At 48.2% G+C, this 20,826-nt stretch overlaps 1 protein-coding gene across 2 annotated transcripts in view; it reads right to left on the bottom strand.

Annotated features, from left to right (window-relative positions):
• Positions 1–20,826, bottom strand: part of SELENOI (selenoprotein I) — a 51,827-nt gene that overhangs the window by 7,888 nt on the left and 23,113 nt on the right. Inside the window, exons 2-8 of one of the 2 annotated variants that reach the window (XM_084829544.1) lie at positions 10,894–10,962; positions 10,418–10,526; positions 8,989–9,063; positions 7,676–7,938; positions 2,916–3,024; positions 1,591–1,639; positions 1,012–1,192 (exon numbers count right to left, since the gene is read on the bottom strand). In XM_084829544.1, the coding sequence (XP_084685670.1) occupies positions 1,012–1,192; positions 1,591–1,639; positions 2,916–3,024; positions 7,676–7,938; positions 8,989–9,063; positions 10,418–10,526; positions 10,894–10,962 (855 nt within the window). The remainder of the gene's footprint in view (positions 1–1,011; positions 1,193–1,590; positions 1,640–2,915; positions 3,025–7,675; positions 7,939–8,988; positions 9,064–10,417; positions 10,527–10,893; positions 10,963–20,826) is intronic. The other variant, XM_084829542.1, reaches the window with a different exon arrangement.

Genomic DNA, 20,826 nt, shown 5'->3' with positions numbered 1-20,826 from the left:
ACATGGGTGGGAGGGTGCTGTTGCACTCATGTCCTGCTTGTGGGTTTCCCGTAGGCAGCTGTTCAGCCACTGTGTGAACAGAATGCTGGACTAGAGTGAGCCTTGATCTGATCCAACACAGCTCTTCTTCTGTTTGTGTATCAGCCTTCCCCAACCTGGCACTGTCTAGATGTGTTGGGAATACAACTTCTATCATCCCCAGCCAGGATGGCCATTGAGTTGGCACAGCTAAGTCTAGGCCACCAACTGCGCCCGTTCTTGGAGGTGTCAGATGTGGCCACGGTGACACATGCCTTCGTCACGTCCCATTTGCACGGCCCTCTGTGGGGCTGCCTCCTAAATATCAGCTGGTCAGAAATGCTACGGCCAGACCGCTGACTGGTTCCAGGGAATGCGTGACCCCCTTGTTACAAAAACTTGGGTGGCGGCTACTGGTCCATCGTCGGGCACAATTCAAAGTGCTGGCTATGACCTATGAAGCCCTGTACAACCTGGGACTGGGTTGCCTGGAGGGCTGCATTCTCCGGCGCGAGCCTGCCTGGTACGATCCCCTCTCTCTGTCCCAGCACCACCAGAGGCAGATCTGACGGGGCCCCGAGAGGGGCCTTCTCAGGGGTTGCTCGCAGGCTCTGGAACTCTCTGCCGAGGGAGGTAAGCCCAGCTCCATCCCTACTGTCCTTCCACCAGCGGGCAGGGACATTTCTATTCAGGGAGGCTTTGGGCTGCTAACGGTTTTGTTCACTGAACCTGGTTTTAAGCAGCGGCTGCTGTTTATTTCTTTTTCACTGTACTATTTCTGTACATTATTACTGCTAGCTGCTTTGAGTGCTATTTTTAGTGGAAAGGTAGGATATAAATTTAAAAACAAGCGTACAAGTTGAACTGTTAGCCAAAGCATCTTTGCAGCCCCATCCTGCTCCGCCTTGGGTGTGCATATCTGGTTTTTATCCTGCCCCTCCTCCGAGGAACATGGTCTATCTGGTTTTGGAGCAAAGCACAGAGGGATCTTACGGAGATGTTAGCGAAGGCTGTCCCGACCATGAAGTAGAAGAGGCGAGGGTGGGCCTCCAAGATGTCTGAAGGCGACTGAAAGATCCAGATGGTGCACAAGATGAAGAGCAGCACTGGCGAGAGGAACGGCAGCATCGCCTCGTAGAAGGAGTGGTGCTTCAGAGTTTTGCTTGTGTGGGCTCTGAAAGGCAGGAGGCGGCAGAGAGGGACTTTGTGAACGAGGGAAGAAAATTTAGCACCAGGCTTTGGAGGGAACTTGAGGCAGCTCGGAGCTTCATCAGCCCAGCTCTGAACAGAGTGGATCCTTCTCACAGGGCCCACTTGCAAGGCTACAGTGCAGACAGAAAATGGAACACCTGCCTTTGCCCAGGTGGCCGGGCCCCTGCCAAACAGCTGGGAGCACTGGAAATCCTGCCTCCGCCCTTTTTTATGTCCTGGGAAGGGAAGGGAGCATGGATGCCTGCCCGTGGCACCCCATTCACATTGCTTTCTCAAGGCTCTGTCCACGTGACATGGACTCCCAACGGCACAACTGCTGCCGGGATGAAGCACTGATGCTTGAGTTTGGAGAACACTTACTTGTAGTAATTCAGCAGGCTCATGGGAACGGTCACAGTGAGTGCACAACCTAAGGGAGGAGAGGGCCAGGTGACTGCTCAGTTGAAAGCACCACATTCCTTTGAGCAAAGGCAGCATATGACACCCCAAAGCCTGCCCTGCAACTCTCTTCAGATTACAGCTGCCAAGAAGTTAATGGCAGTTTCTCTCCCTGTGTTTTTTTTGAGACATGTACATTGCCAAGTATCAACCCTTATATCCAGGATGCACAAATCGTTAGCGGTGTGGACGTGGGGAAGCACCGTAGCCCAGTGGCAGAGCACCTGTGCTGCATGCTGAAGGTCCAATCCCCATCAGTTAGAACGGCCAGGCGGAGAGTGATGGGAAAGGGACCTCGCTCTGCCCGGGACCCTGGGCAGCCGCTGCTGCCAGTCAGAGCAGACCATACTGGGCTGGACAGCCAAACAGTCTGGCCTGCTACAAGGCAGCTTCCCAGGTGTCTTCCTACACAGAAGCAGCCTGAGGAGCATCTGTGTGTGTCTGCATCTCAGGACAAGCCACGCTGAAGTTTGCTGGCACAGATATAACCTGAGTGAAGTCCTCTATAAACCACCAGGGATGCCAGACGCCGCCTGGGACATGGTCCAGCAGCTTGAATTGGCAGCCTAGAACAGAGACACTTCCCCAGCATAAGGCTGCAGTGCCGGAAGACACAGCCCTGGCTGAACATCTCCTTTCCCCGCAATTACTACCATGATCTCACACTACGCTGAACCTCCCCACCCCCTGATCTCCTCCTCCACAGCCTCTCATTGGAACTGCAATTCCAGTATTTGGAGGCACACAGATGCTCAGTCGTCAGAGCATCATAATTCATCACTTCTCTCAATTTCATCACGTATATGAAGAATGACTTCCCCAACTTCATGCCCTCCAGATGTGTTGGACTACAATTCCCAGAATTCCCTCAGGCATCAGGTTGAGGAAGGCTGTCTTAAGACAGTGCTAGGCAGTCATTTCACTAATAATGACGCACACAATCCGTTCATTCCCAACTGAAATCTGGTCACAACCCACAAGCCGCATGGCGCCAGCGTAGGCCTCGCTGATCTTAAATAGGGCTATTCTGGAGCAAGTAGCTCCTCGATCATGACCCAGTTTCTGCATTGCTAAGAAATTTAAATGTCTGTGGACCACCCAGAGAGCTTTGGCTATTGGGCAGTATAAAAATGAAATGAACGAATGGACTTAAACACAAATAGCGACCCTTTCTCTAAAAGGAAACGCTGCATTTGGGCACAAAGTAGTGATTAGGAAGAGACAGGCTTCAATGGGAAGCTCCTTACCAATAATCATAGCAGTGAACAGGTCTCTGTATAAGAAACTGAACAGGAAAGGGTTGTACCAGGCCTCCACTCCCACGATGGATGTCACTATGTACACAATAGAAATGGTCTGAAACGGAATCAGAGAGAGAACGTCAGCACTTTAGCAGTGGAAAGATCCATCCAACCAACAGATGCGTAAGAGAATTGCCTACTGAGAATTCTATTTACTGAATTTATACACTGCTGCTCATAAAAAATCACAAAACAGTTTACAAATGAAAATACAAAACACAAGCATTAATAAAAGAATACTATTAAGACCCTAAACTTTTCAAGCCAACAGCTAAATAATAAATACAATATGCCATTGAAACAAAGCAGAAGACTCAAAGGTCTTCTCAAAAACATCAAAAGGACCCGAAGACCTGGGTGAAGAGATGCTTCTTAAGCAGCTGGCGAAACTGAATTGCAGGAAATGCCTGACGCACCTCTAAAAGCAGGGAGTTTCATGGCAAGGGCACCCCAATTCAGAAGGCCCTTGCTGGGGTCGCTGCTCCCCAGGCTCTAGCAACCCAGCTGGATCCAGGAGTACTCCCAAGCTACACACCTGCCCCATCAAGGGCAGCGCCAAACCATCCTGAAGGGACCTGTGCCAATGTTGCTGGTGGGAAAACTGTCCCAAGAGCTGTTTCTTCCTGCTCTCCCACTCCCCTGCCCCCCGGCCCTAACAGCTGCCTTTCCACGGCAGATGCTGGCTGCAAACAGCAGGCTCCCAAATTTCACATGCAGTCCTACCAAAATCTGCTTGGTTTAAACCAACTCGGAGGGAGGGAGCTGTAAGCCTGGGAGGACCTGACTCTGTTCCCAAACCCATTAGGTCCCTTTAAGTTAGCCACTTTTAGCCTCAGCTGAAGTATGGACTGGTCTGCCGTACAGGCCTCTTACTCTCTGGAGACACACATGCTGAGAATGATAAAATGCTCAGAATTATCTAACCACTCTTTCTCTCAGCCAGGGTTTTTAGAAATAGGTTTTCTTTGGGCAGGATGATGCTAGATGCAAACGGTTCTGTTTTGCAGAAGGACTCATCTCACTTCCCAACGCAAGGGGCAGCACAGTGGAATTGGACTAAAGAGACATGGGTTCGAATCCCCACCCTGCCACAAAGCCCACTGGGTGATGTTAAGACAGTCACACCCTCTCAGCCTAGCCTACCTCACAGGACTGTGGTGAGGATAAGAGCAATGCACACTGCACAGAGCTCCTTGGAGGAAGGGCAGGATACGAACACCATACTTAAGCAAGGGCTTGCTCAGAAGCTGTGAAGACACTCTGGAGCACTCAGGCTGAGCCAGCCAGGCCCGGGTTCTCAGGGCGCCCAAGTGTTCAGCCCCTGTTTTCCCACATCAGCAGAGGTGTGCTGGATTGCCCTCGGCGCTCTCTAAACTGTCAGCACTGCGTGGGAGCAGGTTCCACGGGCAATTTGCACCACCCAAACAGTTGACCAGGGGGACAGAGAGCCCGAGCCCGATTCAGCCACGCTCCAAGAGCCAACGTGGAGTGATGGTTAAAGTGCCGGACTGGGAGACCCAGGTTCTAGTCCCCAGTTGGCATGAAGCTCAGAGGGTGGCTCTCGGCCAGTCACTGACTCTCAGCCTACCTGACCTCACAGGGCTGTTGCGAGGATAAAATGGAGAGGAGGAGAAGCACGTAAGCTGCCTTGGGCTCTTTGCAAGAAGAAAAAAGCTGGGATATAAATGTAATAATAAATAAATAGATAAAATAAACACACGCTTAAAATGGACAGGCAGAAGCCTCTGACAAATTTCCCTTCACTTGAGATTTCGGCTGCTAGTTCTGCTTCCATCCAGGAATGAAATTTGTTCTAAGCGTCCTATGGTTCCACCTGCAATGCCGTCAACAAGCGCAAATTCCCCCCGGCGTTCCCCTGCCCAAGTATAATTTATGAGCCAGCACTATGCAGAGGGGGACAAGGAACTGGGCCTTTGGGAGGAAAAATCCAATCCAGCTCTCTGCTCAGCTGTGGAAGTATTCAAGTCCAAGACAATAAAACCTTGCTGGCTGGGTGAGGCTGCAGACGGAGGAGGGCAAAGGGCTCTTGGGAGGCTCCAACATGGCCAGTTAGTGTTCAGAAAGGGCTCAACGGGGCCCCAGCAGGGCCAGGGCATGGCTGTGATGCAACTTCTGCCAGATCCAGTCTATGCCAGCCCTGTCTGTCAAGCAGCCAATCAGAGGAGACTCTGGATCTTAGTCCATTAGTCTGGAGAGCTGCAGTGGACGGATTCATCTATTAAATACTTAAAATGTTCCAGTCTCAAATATCCCATCCTTAGCCAAGGCGATTACGAATGGTGGTGGCCTCGCAACGCCAGACACATTTGGAGGATACTGATTATTTGGGCCCATTTCAATTGGGCCAGGATATGGGACTGAGACCACTTTGGTGACCATGGTAGATGACCTACACTGGGAACTGGATGGGGGGAGTGCGACCCTGCTAGTCCTCCTGGCAGCTTTTGATGCCACTGACCATGGTATCCTTCCAAACTGCTTGGTGGGGCTGAACCTTGGGGATGGGGTTTTGCAGTGGTTCTGGTCCTTCCTGCAAGGCCATGTCCAGAAGGTGGAGTTGGGGGCTACTGTTCAGCACCACTGCTGTTGGTCTAGGGGGTCCCACAGGATTCTGTCCTGTACCTTATGTTGTTTGGCATCTATATGAAATCACTGAGAGAGGTCACTCGGAGCTTTGGAGTGAGACGTCATCAATATGATCATGACACTCAGCTCTATTGCTCTTTGTTGCCTGCCTCGAAGGAAGCAGTAGACACCATTGAACACTGTCCAAGTTCAATAATGGGCTGGATGAGGGTGAACAAGCTGAGAGTATATCCAGAAAAGGCAGAGGCACCGTTGGTTAGTAGAAAGCCTGGCTTGATGACTGGGATTCAACCTGTCCTGGACATAGTCACGCTCCAGGGGAAGTCTGAGTGTAGGAATGCACCCCTGAAGGTGCAATAGCTACACATCTGTGAGGCCACGTGCAAGCCAGGTTGGAATTTCTTAGTGTTTCCTTATGTATTAAATCATGCACACACCACCTTTCAGCCCTTAAAAGAGCTTCCCCCACCCCAGGAGTTTTCATAGAGTCATAGAATAGTAGGGTTGGAAGGGACCTACAAGGCCATCGAGTCCAACCCCCTGCTCAATGCAGGAATCCAAGTCAGAGCATCCCTGACAGGTGGCTGTCCAGCCTCGTCTTGAATGCCTCCAGTGTGGGAGAGCCCACTACTTCCCTAGGTCATGGGTTCCATTGTCATATTGCTCTAACAGTCAGGAGGTTTTTCCTGATGTTCAGCCGGAATCTGGCTTCCTGGAACTTGAGCCCATAATTCCATGTCCTGCACTCTTGAATATCAAGAAGAGATCCTGGCCTTCCTCTCTGGGACAACCTAACAAGGACTTGAAGAGCGCTATCATATCTCCCCTCAGTCTTCTCTTCTCAAGGCTAAACATGCCCAGTTCTTTCAGTCTCTCTTCAGAGGGCTTTGTTTCCAGACCCCTGATCATCTTCACTGCCCTCCTCTGAACCCTCTCCACTTTGTCTGCATCCTTCTTAAAGTCCGGTGCCCAGAACTGGGCACAGTACTCCAGATGAGGCCTAACCAGCGCTGAGGAGAGGGGAACTAGTACTTCCTGGGATTTGGAAGCTATGCTTCTATGAATGCAGCTCAAAAGAGCATTTGCCTTTTTTGCACCCATATCACATTGTTGGCTCGTATTCGGCTTGTGATCGACAACAATTCCAAGATCTTTCTCGCTTGTAGTGTTGTTGAACCACATATCCCCCATTTTGTAACTGTGCATTTGGTTTCTTTTTCCTAAGTGCAGAACTTGGCATTTATCCCTATTAAATTTCATTCTGTTGTTTTCTGCCCAGCGCTCCAGCCTCTCAAGATCACTTTGAATTCTGTTTCAGTCTTCCAGGGTATTCGCTATTCCGCTCAATTTTGTGTCATCTGCAAATCTGATCAGCATTCCCTGCACCTCCTCCTCCAAGTCATTAATAAAATTCTTGAAGAGCCCTGGGCCCAGAACTGAGCCCTGCGGTACCCTGCTCATTACCTCTCCCCAGTTTGAGAAGATCCCATTGATCAGCACTCTTTGAGTCCAATTCTGTAGCCAACTGTGGATCTACCTGATCGTTGTTTCATCTATCTCACTTTGACCTAGTTTGCTCATCAGGATATCATGGGGCATTTTGTCGAAAGGTTTGCTGAAGTCGAGGTATATTATGTCCACAGCATTCCCACAGTCCACAAGGGAGGTTATTTGATCAAAAAATGAGATCAGATTCGTCTGGCACAATTTGTTCTTGACAAATCCATGTCGGCTTCAAGTAATCACTGCGTTGTTTTCAAGGTGCTTCCAGATGGATTGCTTTATCATCTGCTCCAGAATTTTCCCAGGGATTGATGTCAGACTGAGTGGTCTGTAGTTCCCAGGTTCCTCCTTTTTACCCTTTTTGAAGAGAGGGACAACATTAGCCCTCCTCCAGTCATCTGGTACTTCACCTGTCCTTTGATGGTTTTACACCATCAAAATTCCTCAATTAATACCGGAGAGCACTAAACACAAGTCAATAAAACAAATGCAAACAAATTATCAAAATAAGCTGAAAGCTTGGAGGAAAAAGAGAGCCTGAAATGCCTGCAGCAGGCTTCTCCTTGAAAATGTGAGGGGCAGGAGGCCACACTTACCACCTGGCTGATGTCATATCCCCAGGGCAGGAAGAGGATCCCCGTGTTATACTTCTCCCAGTGGGAGAGGATGAATGAGAACAAGACCACCCACAGAAGGAGGTAAAGGACGAAGACGCTGACGCCATTGGGTCCCCGGCCAAAGGTGGAGTACACCGTCACCACGAAGAACATGCAAGCCCAGCTGTCGAGACCATGGTCAAAGAGCTCCCCAAGTGGGGTGCTGGATTGAGTACGGCGAGCCTGCTTCCCATCCACACCATCTGAAGGGGGGCAGAAAGCGGGGGGGGCAGGTTAGCATACTGCAGCCAGAATTATTTGCAGTCCCAGGGATTGGCTGGGTCTGGAAGTGGGAGAAAGTTTTTAAAAACTAGTAGAAAAAAAAAACACAGCTCAATAAAACACAGCTCACAGCTTTCCTTGAAAAGCCAAGCTAGATGAGACAATGGAGATGCATACTTGGATCTCCCTCCTCTAATAATTTTGTTTTTAGAAGCAGACAAGCAAGTGAGTGAATGTGATTGAGGGGAAGATTTGGATTAGGACCATGGCGCTAGAAGAAGGGGGGGGGAATCATCCCTTTCCCCAAAGCATCCCTCTAGTGAAAATCCCACCTCCACCCCTTAAGTTTCTGTTGCTCCATTACAGAAATGTTACAGGATCTTCAATGCCTGGTACAGCTGGACCCAAGTTTAAGCATTCTTGCTGTCCTTTTGTTGTTGTTCATTTATACACAAAGACTTTGCACCTTACACAGTCAATAATGGAGCCCCAGAAGCTACCAATAAACTCGTTAACAAATACTTATTTTTTTCTGTAAAAGACTGCCAGAATAAGTGCTTTTCCAGAAGGAAACCGATTATTTTAGAGCAAGCTGTTTAGGGATCGCGGCTTACTCTACTGCAGATGCCAGAGTCTCATTTTTTGCCCTCAGCTGGCCTGAGGGGGGTGCCTCCTCTCCATCTCAGAGGTATAAATCTGCTGCAGGGAGTGCTAAATCAGAGTTTGTTGGTGGCAGCTATGGTATAGGCTGCCACCCCTTCCCTGCCTTGGGGAGAACTCTCTCTCCCATGTCAGCCAAAGGATGGGCTGCAGGAGATGGCTGCAGCCACCTGGGTGCAAGGAAACAAGCAGCCCGCCTTGTGTGCGTGCATGCTGGAGCAGGGCTGCGAACAGCGTTGCGACAGGTGGCTCCTGTGTGCAGGGCGCCAGACGCCCATTAACACCACTGCAAAGGCCCACCAATAAACAGAGCAAGAGAAATATATACCCCGTCACACAGACAAAACATGCAGGAAATCAGCAACTCTCACCCAGTGTGTAGGCCATGAAATTGAGGAGACCTACTATGACCCACACATGGTTCGGAACATGCTCTTGGTCAGGTGCTGCAGAAAGAAAGTAGTTTTGATCATCAACACATTCCCTAGGGATACATCTGTTGCACAAGGGGAACAGCACACCGTGGCAGGGTCAGGTGCCTAAACGCATTTCAGCATTTCTGTGGCCAGGACAGGAAGATGTCGCAGGTGCCAGAACAAATCTGATGCAGGCGCCTACAAATTGGAGAGGGTCCTGCCATCCTTGCACACATTTCACCACGGTGATGAGAAAGGTTTTCTCTATAGTTTGAGAAAAGTATCAACAACAGCCCGCCTCTCCCGGATCCCTCCAGATGTGCCAGATGATTACTGTAGTCCCAACACATCTGGAGGGCAGCAGGGCAGGTCGGGAGGGTTTTACCCTTAAAGGCAGCCTAAAAATAACGTTAAATAACATAAAATGTACAACTTGAGATACCCCAATGCAACGAAAACATAGTCCAGCTTCACATAAGGAGATAAGAGGAGCCCTGCTGGGTCAGACCAAGGGTCCACCTAGTCCAGCATTCTGCGAGCAGAGCTAAGGCTGCCCTCTTGTTTAGCAAAAGAGAAGACCTCTGGAATGAGTTGCCATCAGCAGTCCACCAGGCGCCATCACTGCAGGCTTTTAGGACAGCCCTGAAAACTTCCTTGTATACTTTGGCCTTCCCCTGATTATGTTTTATTGGACTGGGTATGTTGCAGGTTTTGTCTTAGCTCGTGTCTGTTGTTTTTGGGAACGTTTGCATCATTTTTTCTTATGTGAATGTTACTGTTGTACACTGACTTGGGAAGGCGCCTGCCCTACGGCCTAGAAATCGTCTAAATAAATAATAAAGAAATAAAAGACAGTGGCCCTGCTGGATCAGACCAAAGGCCTATCCAGTCTGGCACTGTGTTCACATAGTGGCCAAGCAGATGCCCCAGTGAGAAGCCCACAAGCAGGACAGGAGTGCAACAGCACTTTCCATGTTCATCAGAAATTGGTATCTGGAACTGAAGACAGCACATCACCCCTGTGACCAGTATCCACCGAAAGCCATGAATTTGTTTAATTCCCTTTCAAAGCTATCTAATTTGGTGGCCATCACAGCATCTTATGCTAGCAAATTCCTTTATGTTACTGATGTGCTGTGTGAAGAACTTCCTTTTTCCTGCCCTGTATCTCCCACCTTCCAGCTTAATGGGATGGCACCACTGAGTTGCAGTATTATGAGAGAGCGAGAATGATCCCTGTCCGCTTTCTCCATGTGAACACCACAGCAGAAACAAGGAGATCCATCAATGCACTAAATCAGCACTGGGGACATGTCTCTCACAACACGGTCATTCTCCTGCTCATAAATGTGTACAAAACATTATTTTTTTAAAGGAGTCTTACCAGATGCATAAAAGTCAGGATCAAAGTGTGCCATGAGGAAGAAGTTGAAGACAAGCAGCAGGAAGCCACTAAACGTTATCAGATTTGGGGCCAGCCATGTAGGGAAAATCTATGGGAAAGTAGTAAGAACACACGCAGAAAACCCACATTCATTAACAGCATGTACAATAGTCTCCTCCATGGCAATGAACAGCGGGGAAGGTGACCGTTTATCGGCATTAGATAAAGCTCATGTTTCTTGCTTATCACCGGGGGGAGCACAAGAACTCCAGGCCATAATGTGATCACATCTCCAAACAATTCAGCCCTCTTGAAGAGAAGAAGCTTCTGCATTAGTCACAGACTGGAACAGGCAGAGGTCACATCAACCAGAAAGTGCTCTGGAGAACTCTCCACTGACAGGGATGTTAACAAGTCCACTTCAAGGTGGGAAAGTGCACTCAGAGAGCAGGGATACAGAAAAGAGGCCCACTCACCTTCACGACAGTGTTCCAGAATGGGTGCATAACGTACAGGGAGAGGGGGTTGCTGTCCACAGCGCTGTACTGTGAAGGAAGCCCAGAGAGGAAAGAGGTTCAGCTGAAGGCCCCAGCAAATTCTTCCAGAGAGTCCCGCTAAGAGTTGTCGAGAAAGGCCCCCTTCCTCTCCCTTGCCCCACCCAACCTCACGACCAAGCGCTAGGTGCATGCAGCTCAGACACTCCCACCCTTTTTCAGCACAACTGTCCCATTTTGCACCTGTTAATCACACAGTGCCATCACAATAAGATCTTGCACCCCTGGACAGCGGCACAGCATGGCTCAGAACCCAGGTGTTTGCAATGACCTCAAGAGTCATAACCTCCAGTTTGCTCAAGACAGACCGTGCCCACGGATCCTTGCCCTGCCCCTTTTCTAGTCTTCTCTCCCAGGCTCGAGGGGGAAGAGGAAGAGCACCCAGCTACCTGGTTCACAGGTGTGCCAGTGTGGCCAAACGTGCCAGGGCAAGCAACCACAAGGAAGAAGCACACGAGACAAGCCACCCACAGGCCAGCTGGCTCCTCCCGCCCCCTGCTGGACCAACACTGTTCTTGGGAATTCTTGACACCATGCCTGCCGCCCCCCGCCCCGCAGCAACTGCCTGCTACTGTTCTCATGACCATTTGCCTTGCCATGAAGACAGCTGAGCAACGAGTCCCGGAACGTGCCCGGGCTCCTGACACTTAACTCACTTAAGTCATTCCAATATGGAAGCCAAGCTCACAAGTAGGGATGTACGGATTTTGTTACATCTGTGCTGTCTGTGGTTAGAGGATTATGAGGCATCTTTTGTTCTGTCATCTGCTCATGGATGGAACTGGATTCCCCCCCCCAGAATTTCGTTCTATTTGTGCTAATTCGCATTAGCCTAATGCACATTAACTAATGTGGATTAACACATTTGCACAAATGCGAATTAGCAAAAATCCAAATTAGCACAAATCCCCCCACACGCACACATAAGAGAAAAAACAGTCGGCAAGTCCACAAAATCACCACTACTCGGAAAAAGCTGGTCCACTGCAGAATCCGCAGGTCAGATTCACAGAAATTCGAAGCCATTTGAATCTGTTGTGGATTTCTCTGACATCCCTACTTGCAAAGGGCCATTTGCTTGCTCATCTCTGCTGAATGAGAACTACCTTCAGGCTGGGCAGTGTTTGGAAACTGGGGGTGGGAAGGGAGCTGGTTCTTTTTATGCCAAGCCACTGATATGCCTCAGATGAGTAAAGGAGGAAAAGCTGTGTGTATGGGCAGGAAGATCACAGAATGTGGTAGTGGGCACAGAATTTAAGATTCTTAGAAAGCTAGTTTTATTTTTTTGTGTTGAAGGGCAAGTTTCTAGCCCTTATGGTTCTGAAGATATCCAGGTATTCTTGGAGGGGTTTGGCAATGCCTGGGAAATCTCAGAAGCCACTGAGTAAGAGTCCCAGTAGTCAGCAGGGGGCTTCATATTGCCTGCCCCCTCCTCATGACTAGCAAACCCAGAATACGTTATGCAAAGTAATAAACAAGAATAATCACAGAATTGTGCAAAGGTGGATTGAGCAATGCAAGGTTGGTTAATTTGCATAATTTCTACAGGTCACAGAACTCAAGCTTAAAAATAGTAATAATTTAAAGCACAGAACATAGAGCCCTGAAGAACTGGTAGCAGATGGGTTTTATTTGCAAGGCTGATGTACACAAGAGGCTAGAGAGCAAATTCAGGGACTGTTATTCCAGGATAACGGATCCTGTGAACAGGTCATGGCATGAATTTTTGCAGAGTTTAATGCCAAAACACTGCTTCTGTGAGCCAGCTTGAATGGAGGGAAAGGTCTGAGACCTGCAGTGAGAGGAGAGATCCTCCTGTTCTTGCTGACATGCTCCAAACTCTCCCTCTCAGGCAATTCTTACTTGAGAAGTACCAGGGCCCATGTCTGCCTGGAAGTCACAGCATCTGCTTCACGGAGGTATTCCTCCTGCAAGGAAGGGCTGCAAAGAAGGACTAAGGAAGTCACACAGACACACAAAGCTGCATGCAGGGGAGGAGAAACTGCCTTCCTCGACAACCAAGAAGCAACTCTCCAAGGCTAATTTTATTATCCTCTCAAATTTACTACCTGCTGACTAACTCGATGGATCCTCACAGTGGCTCACAGAATAAGAATATTAAATGGTGCCATAAAAGCACAGACCTAGCAGAAATACTAGAGTAAAATCCTATACAAATCTGACCAGCAGGAACACAACGAAGGCCAAGCATTTCCTTAAGGACAAGTGGGAGATGGTCAAGTAAGCCTCCCTTACTAGATAAAGTGTTTTTAGGAGCCAGTGGAAATGAGAGCACCTGGGGCTTTTGCTCCCTTGACTCATTGGATTCCCAGGCATTTCAAGAAAACTAGCAGAAAGACACAAAACATACCCACCATGGTTCTGTCATCTAGAGAGAAGCGGGCCAGAAATATAGTACACAGCCACTCTAATACAGCAAATAACCCTTTGTACTCGTGTTAGTAACCCAAAGAAATGCTGGCCCAGAAGGCATGTTCCACAGAGGAGGCTAACTGCCAGCTTCAGTGTTCAGGTTTTAATTCTAGAATGCCTCAGCTATGAAGAACAAGTTATGGCTCCCTCTTTTACACATGCCCCAAAGGCTCAACTATCTTGCACAGCTTTGTTACGAAGCACCCCCAAATTCTGTTGTTTTGGGACGATAGGGCCTGTATCTGGAAGGGGACTAGGGTTTTTTTGGCCTTGGAGAAGAGCAGAAAAGCAGGTTCCATAGGATATTGAGGCCTTGCACAACCCAAGTGGAGCTACAGACTGCTTGCATACGAGAAGGTGCTGTTGCACTCATATCCTGCTTGTGGACTTCTCATTGGGGCAGCTGGCTGGCCACTGTGCAAACAGAATGCTGGACTAGGTAGACCCTTGGTTTGATCCATCATGGATCTTCTGGTGTTCTTAACCTTCTGGCCAGCCATTGTGCCCTGATAGCCTTAATTCCTTGGTGTTAACACTTGCAAATTTCAGATCCTGTCACGGGACAACCACAGAAGCCCCCACCATGAAATATTTTACACTGATTTCTAACCCGGAGAAAATAGAAGGAAAAATAAAGATTTCAAGGTCTTTTAAAGCTGCGAGACCCTAAAACCTCAATATTGTGTAAGCAAGCATGACTACATTGCTCTTTTGTCACCTTTGTTTAAGGGAGTCACCCAAATCCCCCTGGCTCTGTTGCTCGCCTGGACCTGCGATAGCCGGCGATACACACACTCCTCAATTCCCATCCTTTGGGATCAGGAAAGAAAGAGGAGCCCATTGTCTTCTTCCTTCCATTACGTCTGGCACCTAAAAATCATTCTCCAACATCCGTGAACAATCTTGGAGGAAGAGCTTGTTTTGCTTTGATTATTAAATCCAGACAGGAGGGATAAAAACAGCGACCCAAATTCACAGAACACAGGGAGAGGAGGAAATAGGATTCCTTCTATCCTTTCTGCTCAGAAGAGCAACCCCCGGCCCCCCTTGTCTCCTTCTTTCCAAAAGAAGCTTAACAGCTTCCCAGCACTTTACAAGTCAGCAGATAAGGAGAGGCAAAGCTTTGCATTTTCTTCTATTTTTTTCTTCTAAGGCATCCAATTATTCTCTTTTCCTCCCTTTTTCCTAATATTCCATCCCATTCCAAACTCCAAAACCCCTTGGCTTTGGAGCTTCCTGTTGTTCTCCTCTCCATCCACTTTCTTCCCAATCCCCTGCATTTGCTCTAGCCCCCTCCTCCAAAACTCTCTCTCAATTCCCCAAAAGAGTCTGTTTCTCCCCCATTCAAATTATCCCAAGCTGAAACTTCTTTCTTTCCCCCCACTTTCTCCCCTTCCTCTGTGATCAACTACACACACACTCACACATGATTTTCTATGCATCCCAGTGCATCTAGCTTCACTATTGACTTTAAATGCTTGATTATCTTTAACCTTCTCAGTCTTAATGTATGGTTCTAATTCCCCAGATGTATGAATGGTTCTCATTCCTCTGATGTGTGGTTTTAATTCATTTTAAATTCTTCTTTAATAAAACAAAGAACTGCTTTCAAAGACCTTGTTGTGGTCTCTGACTCCCTCAGCTTTTGGGGTATCAGGTTTTCCTAAGTGCCCAGAGTTCAACGCCGAAAGATACCTGAGGTATGTGTTTGGTTTACATACATATGATATGCACACCCATGTAAATTAAAGCACACTTCATGCCAGCTCCCCTTGGGGAGCGCCCGGACAGATGGTGCCCCATGCATCAGACCTGTTGCCCATTCTGCCAAAATGGTTCGAACATCCACACACAGCTTCACAGCAGGAACTGCCTCTGAAGCAATTCTGAGCCACTTCCTAGTCCTACATGGAAAAAAGCATCACTGGAAAGCTGCATGGCAATCCGGTGTGAACCTTGTGCCCATGCGCTGCTCCCCTCCCCTCCTCCCCTCACATGCACCCGCTCCATCTCTTCCGGGGTTTTCAGCAAACTATAATTTGCCCAGCCTGGATGAGATATCAAAATACAGTTTCCTGAGCACTTGGAAACGAGGGAATTGGCATGTAAGGCTTGCTCTCATGCTGCTGAATTATGGCTCACTGGGTTTCCAAAATGAGATCCAGTCAAAGGTGCACACCAGAAGCTACAGAGAGCTGGAGCAGAGGACATCTGCTTGTTTCTCTCGCCCACCTTTCCACTGCAATGTTCCAGGTTATCACAGGCAGAAACCCCTCCTCCATCTCAAGCTCTGCTGAGGCACTTAAGAGATAGGCAACAGTAACCCAAAGTCCACTTTCGCCACAGAATAGCAACACTCTCCAGATGGGAAGGATGAGCAAGGCCTCGTTGTGCCAACTGAGCCCCAGACGGATGTGTTTTGAGTCTCACTGCCACTTGGCATATTCAGGACCAGCTTCATGCCTTTTCTAAACCCCCAACTTCCAAGTGATTTAAGAGGTAATGAGATTTCAGTTAACGGAGAGGGCTACTTGGCAGATTGTCTAAATCCCATTATCTTTATCCCTGTTGTGGAATTTGACAGAGACAAGAGATGGGCCTGAGCATTGGAATAAGCAGAAAGGGACTCACATGCTGAATGTCTGCTAGCGTTGTATCAAACTCCTGACCCTCAGAACCGTTAGTGGCCCAAGGTCCACCTTATTCAACCCTCTGGCCTGGAAGCAGGGTTGCCCGTCCACCCAACCCAGGATGCCACAAGCGGAGAGCAGCTGCCTCCAGGGAGAGGCTGCAGTGCAGTGGAGGCACCGCTCCTACTGCACTGCAGCCTTGCTCTGGAATGTAGAAACCTGACGTTACCAGCTGCTACTCTGACCAGAGGGAAGTAATCCTCCCCGGGCCCAAGAATGGCAGCCAGCCAGACTGCAAGGGAGACCAAGCCACATCTTCCAAATTCCTTGCTACCACCAGGAAGTCAACGGGTGTGCAACTCCACCACAAGCATCACCCTGCCTTGAGCTGTAGCAGAACCCAATACTCTCGAGGGAGGAGGAAGAACCCCTTTCTGGTTCTTGCAGGCCACTACTAATACACCAGAAAAACAGATAAACAAAAACACTATTTATTTATTTATTTATTTATTTTTTATTTCATAAAAAAGATGGCCTTGCAGTGGTTTAGCCTCCCCCATATGAAAGCCAAAGGTTTTGCTCTCATTGGTTTTGCATCTCTATGCTAAGTTCCCTTTTGAAGCCTAATTAAGCTTTCTGTTTGTAGAGGGGGGAATAATTAGGAATAGTGATTAAAGCTGTAGTATTTGCATGTATGCTCATCAGCAAATTTGGTGTTTGAAACTTAATTTCTAAGCTCTGACACATGTGGAGGCAACAAAGGGCATGATCCTATGCTGCCTGAGCATCTGTGGGACACACCGCTAGTGCAATAGGGAGCTAGTGGAAATGAGCAGAAATGCAGAAGAGAGCTCTGCTGACCTGTCCTGATCCGGAAACGAGTGTTTCCAGGCTTGCTCCAGGCAGCGCTAACTTCCCACTGTGCTAGTGGTGGGTCCCAGTGGTGCAATGGAAGGTGCAGAAGTGCAGGGCCGTATAGGATACTGCCCAAAGTCAGGAAGGGCAAGGGGAACAAGCTAGAAATAAACTCAGGCAATTACACATTGGTAAGCTTTATTGCAGTCGGGGAAGAGAAGCAGGAGATTAGGCCAAGGTTTCCTGGAGATGGTGGGTTTCAAAGAAGGGTTTGATGTGAGATGGAAACACATGTTGTTGGAAGGCTTTTCAGCCATATGGAGCAGCAAGGGAGGAGGGGAAGGAGGCCTTTAGGCTGCTGGAGCTGGGCAAGCAGTAGAAGGGGGAAGGGAAACAAGCAGGATGTTCAGCCCTACAGTACAGCTCAAAACCAGCCAATTTGCTTCCTTGGCATACTTTATACAGGTCACAGAATTCTGCTTTTCTTGGTGCAGAATGTGGGTTGCACCAGTGTAATTTCTATGCGCACACACAGCTGAACCCCACCCCAGGCTGGTCAAAGTTTTACAGTTTGGATGTGCACCAATAGCAAGTTGAACAAAATAATCCCAGTCAATCAACCACCCAGTTTGCCTCCTTGACAGCTCTGGCACTTCCTGCCGAGATGCAGCTCCAGTTCAAGCCACAGGCCATTCATTTTTCAATTGTTAAGCTTTTAAGCAGCAGAGCCAGATTACTACCAAAACCTTGGCAGAAGGAGGAGGAAGAAAAGCAGACATGGAAGCAAAGTCATCATCAAAGCTTGGAATAACAGAAAGAAATACAAAGGCTATTCACAGGACATCATGACGTAATCAAGATCAAATTTTAATTTAATCACTTAGTAGCAATCCTAATAGAATGACCCTAATCTTAGCTAGAGAGCCAAACAATAAGCTCACTTATTCTTTTCCAAAAGTTTTACGCAAAAGATTGAACATGCCTTTGCTTGTATCATAAATTATGCCATTGCTAGACGTATGGCTGTGAGAGCTGGACTATAAGGAAGGCTGAGCGCCGAAGAATTGATGCTTTTGAACTGTGGTGCTGGAGAAGACTCTTACGAGTCCCCTGGACTGCAAGGAGGTCAAATCAGTCCACCCTAAAGGAAATCAACCCTGACTACTCACTGGAAGGACAGATACTGAAGCTGAAGCTCCAATATTTTGGCCACCTAATGCGAAGAGAAAACTCTCTGGAAAAGACCCTGATGCTGGGAAAGACTGAAGGAAAAAGGAGAAGGGGACGGCAGAGGATGAGATGGCTAGATAGCATCACCGATGCAATGAACATGAACTTGAGCACACTCCGGGACAGAGCGTAGGACAGGAAGGCCTGGCGTGCTGTGGTCCATGGGGTCATGAGGAGACGGACACGACTGAACAACAACAACAGAGTGCCCCTGATAAAGGGTCGCCTGCAACCCCAAATGCAAGGGGTTTCTGATCCTTGGATTAATTTGTTCTGAATTTTTAAGTTATCTGTCTCTGCACCTTTCTACAGAATATTCTGCTGGAGGATGGGAGGAGTGGTGGGTTAGCTCTTGCACGCTAGAGGGCAGAGGGCTGTGCAGGAGCCCCATCCTCTCGCCATTCCAAATCTCTCCCCACCATTTACAAGCTGCGGGGCACAGCCTTGAGAAGAGTTACTGCCTTTGTGCCTTCGGCAGCTCACTTGCTGTATGAAGAAATGAGACATTACATGTTTTCAGCGGCTTGGACAATACCAGCCTATCAAAGCAACATCCCACCATCAAGAGAGCAACGCTGCCACTAGTGAAGGAAGTACAGCAACAGCACAGGCCTAGCCAGAGAGAGCAGAACAGCTGGAAGGCTTGCCTCCAGCCTCCAGCTAACACTCCTCCACAGCTTCTTGAAATTACCACCAACTCATCTTAAGGTAGTGGGAATCCTTCCAAACACAGCCAGTTATAAGCAGCAGAGGACGCCCAGACACACTCTAGGAACAAAGCCCCAGAGACCAACTCTATTTACTGTGGCAACACAATTTGGGTGTATCAGGATCAGCGGTTCTTTATAACATTCTTTCAAATGCTCAGAGCAGCCATGGCTCTCCAGGGTCCCAGGCAGGGCTCTTTCCCAGCCCTACCTGGAGATTTGGGGGTGAACCTAGGACCCTCTTCATGCAAAGCAGGGGCTCTACCACTGCACTATGGTCCTGCTCCAAAGTGAGGGGGATGTACGCATGTATGAAGCCTGTAAGACAGACCAGTGTTACCCAGGTGGGTTGATTTAAATCCGCAAGAAAAAAGGCAGATTTAAATCAAGTTTACCATCAAAACTTTTTCATATATTTCCTGAACAATGGTACAATCCCATCACTAAGCCACATTAATTTACACCTAAATAGGTACTATTCACACTGTTCCATTCTTTCAAGCAGGCTTTGCGTCTCTTTGTTTCACTGTATATATTCTTCATGCTTTCCTTTTTTATCTATAGAGGGAATGTTTTAAAATATTCCCATATAGCATCTGTCTTCTGACCAGCACTCGTGACAGTTTGAGGTTATCAGCACAATGCTATACATGTGTCCTCATAAATAAATGCCATTGAGTTCAATGGGGCTCTGTCCCAAGTTCTGCAGCTTTAGTATGAGGATTCAGGAAGATACACACTGGAGAATGTTGTCTTCTCTTTTTGTCCCTGGATGTTGTTTCCTTCTGATTCACTCTGTGTTGGCCCAGCACTGATCTCCCCAAAAACAAAGCGACAAACAAAAACCAAATGCCCATGACTGATAGGTCAAAGTGAGGTCTGATAGTTACTGAGCTGTATGATAGCGCTCTTCAAGTACTTGAAAGGTTGTCCCAGAAAGGAAGGCCAGCATCTCTTTTCCATCATCCCAGAGTGCAGGACACGGAATAATGGGCTCAAGTGACAGGAAGCCAGATTCCGGCTGAACCATCAGGAGAAACTTCCTGACTGTAAGAGCAAAACGACAATGGAACCCATTCCCTAGGGAGGTGGTGGGCTCTCCCACGCTGGAGGCATTCAACACGAGGCTGGACAGCCATCTGCCAAGGATGCTGTGACTTGTATTCCTGCACTGAGCAGGGGGTTGGCCTCTTCCAGCCCTACTATTCTATGATTCTACACTCCAAATTTAACAAAGAAAACATATTTGAATAAATTCTCCACTTTATTTCCAGGAATATAATAAGCAAAGGAACAAAGTCAACTTGGATGATAAAACCCAGAGAAGGATTAAGAGCAAGTCTCAAAGTTCTCCCAGGGCAAAGCTATGAAACGGTAAACAGTACAGTAATTCTTTTTTGCTGCTATTTCTTTTATAATATTTGCTTACTAGTGTTTGCTTGGGTTTTATGATTTCCTGTTTAATTACTTGCTTTATATTTGTGGTGTAATAAGGCTTTAAAGACGGAGAGGGAGTGCGCTTGGCATATTGCCTGAGCTGGGCATCCCATCGCTTGTGCTGGCTGGGGGCAATGGGATTTGCAGTCCCACGAGGGCCCCAGGCTGGGGAAGGCTGCCACGACTCACGCCTTGCATCTGCCACCCACAAACACCTTGGGCCCCTCAATCTCTCTCAAGTGACCCATGTGGCATATAGGGACTTCATTTGTTGCAAGATTTACTGGGAAAGTTTGTGAAGCTATATGAACTGAGAAAGCAGACATGCTGAAACTAACAGCTGTACTTGGGGAAACCTCAGACTTGCAAAGAGATCAGTATGCTTAACATGAGAGGTGCACGAATGTGAGTCAAGTGTGCCACAAAGTGTTTTCCGACAAAGACTACTTACACCCACGTTGGGGGGAAAAACATCTTTGGTGAAATCTTTGGCGAAGTGGCCAGTGCAGCGACCCGATTTGCACAACCAAGTTAAGCGACAATAGCTTGTTTTAATTGGCAGT

Source organism: Heloderma suspectum, chromosome 1, assembly GCF_057233095.1.
Source record: "Heloderma suspectum isolate Gila_16-S chromosome 1, 16-S_ref, whole genome shotgun sequence".
Taxonomy (NCBI): domain Eukaryota; kingdom Metazoa; phylum Chordata; class Lepidosauria; order Squamata; family Helodermatidae; genus Heloderma; species Heloderma suspectum.
Note: the sequence above shows the minus strand (reverse complement) of the source record. Positions and strands in the feature narration are given on the sequence as shown.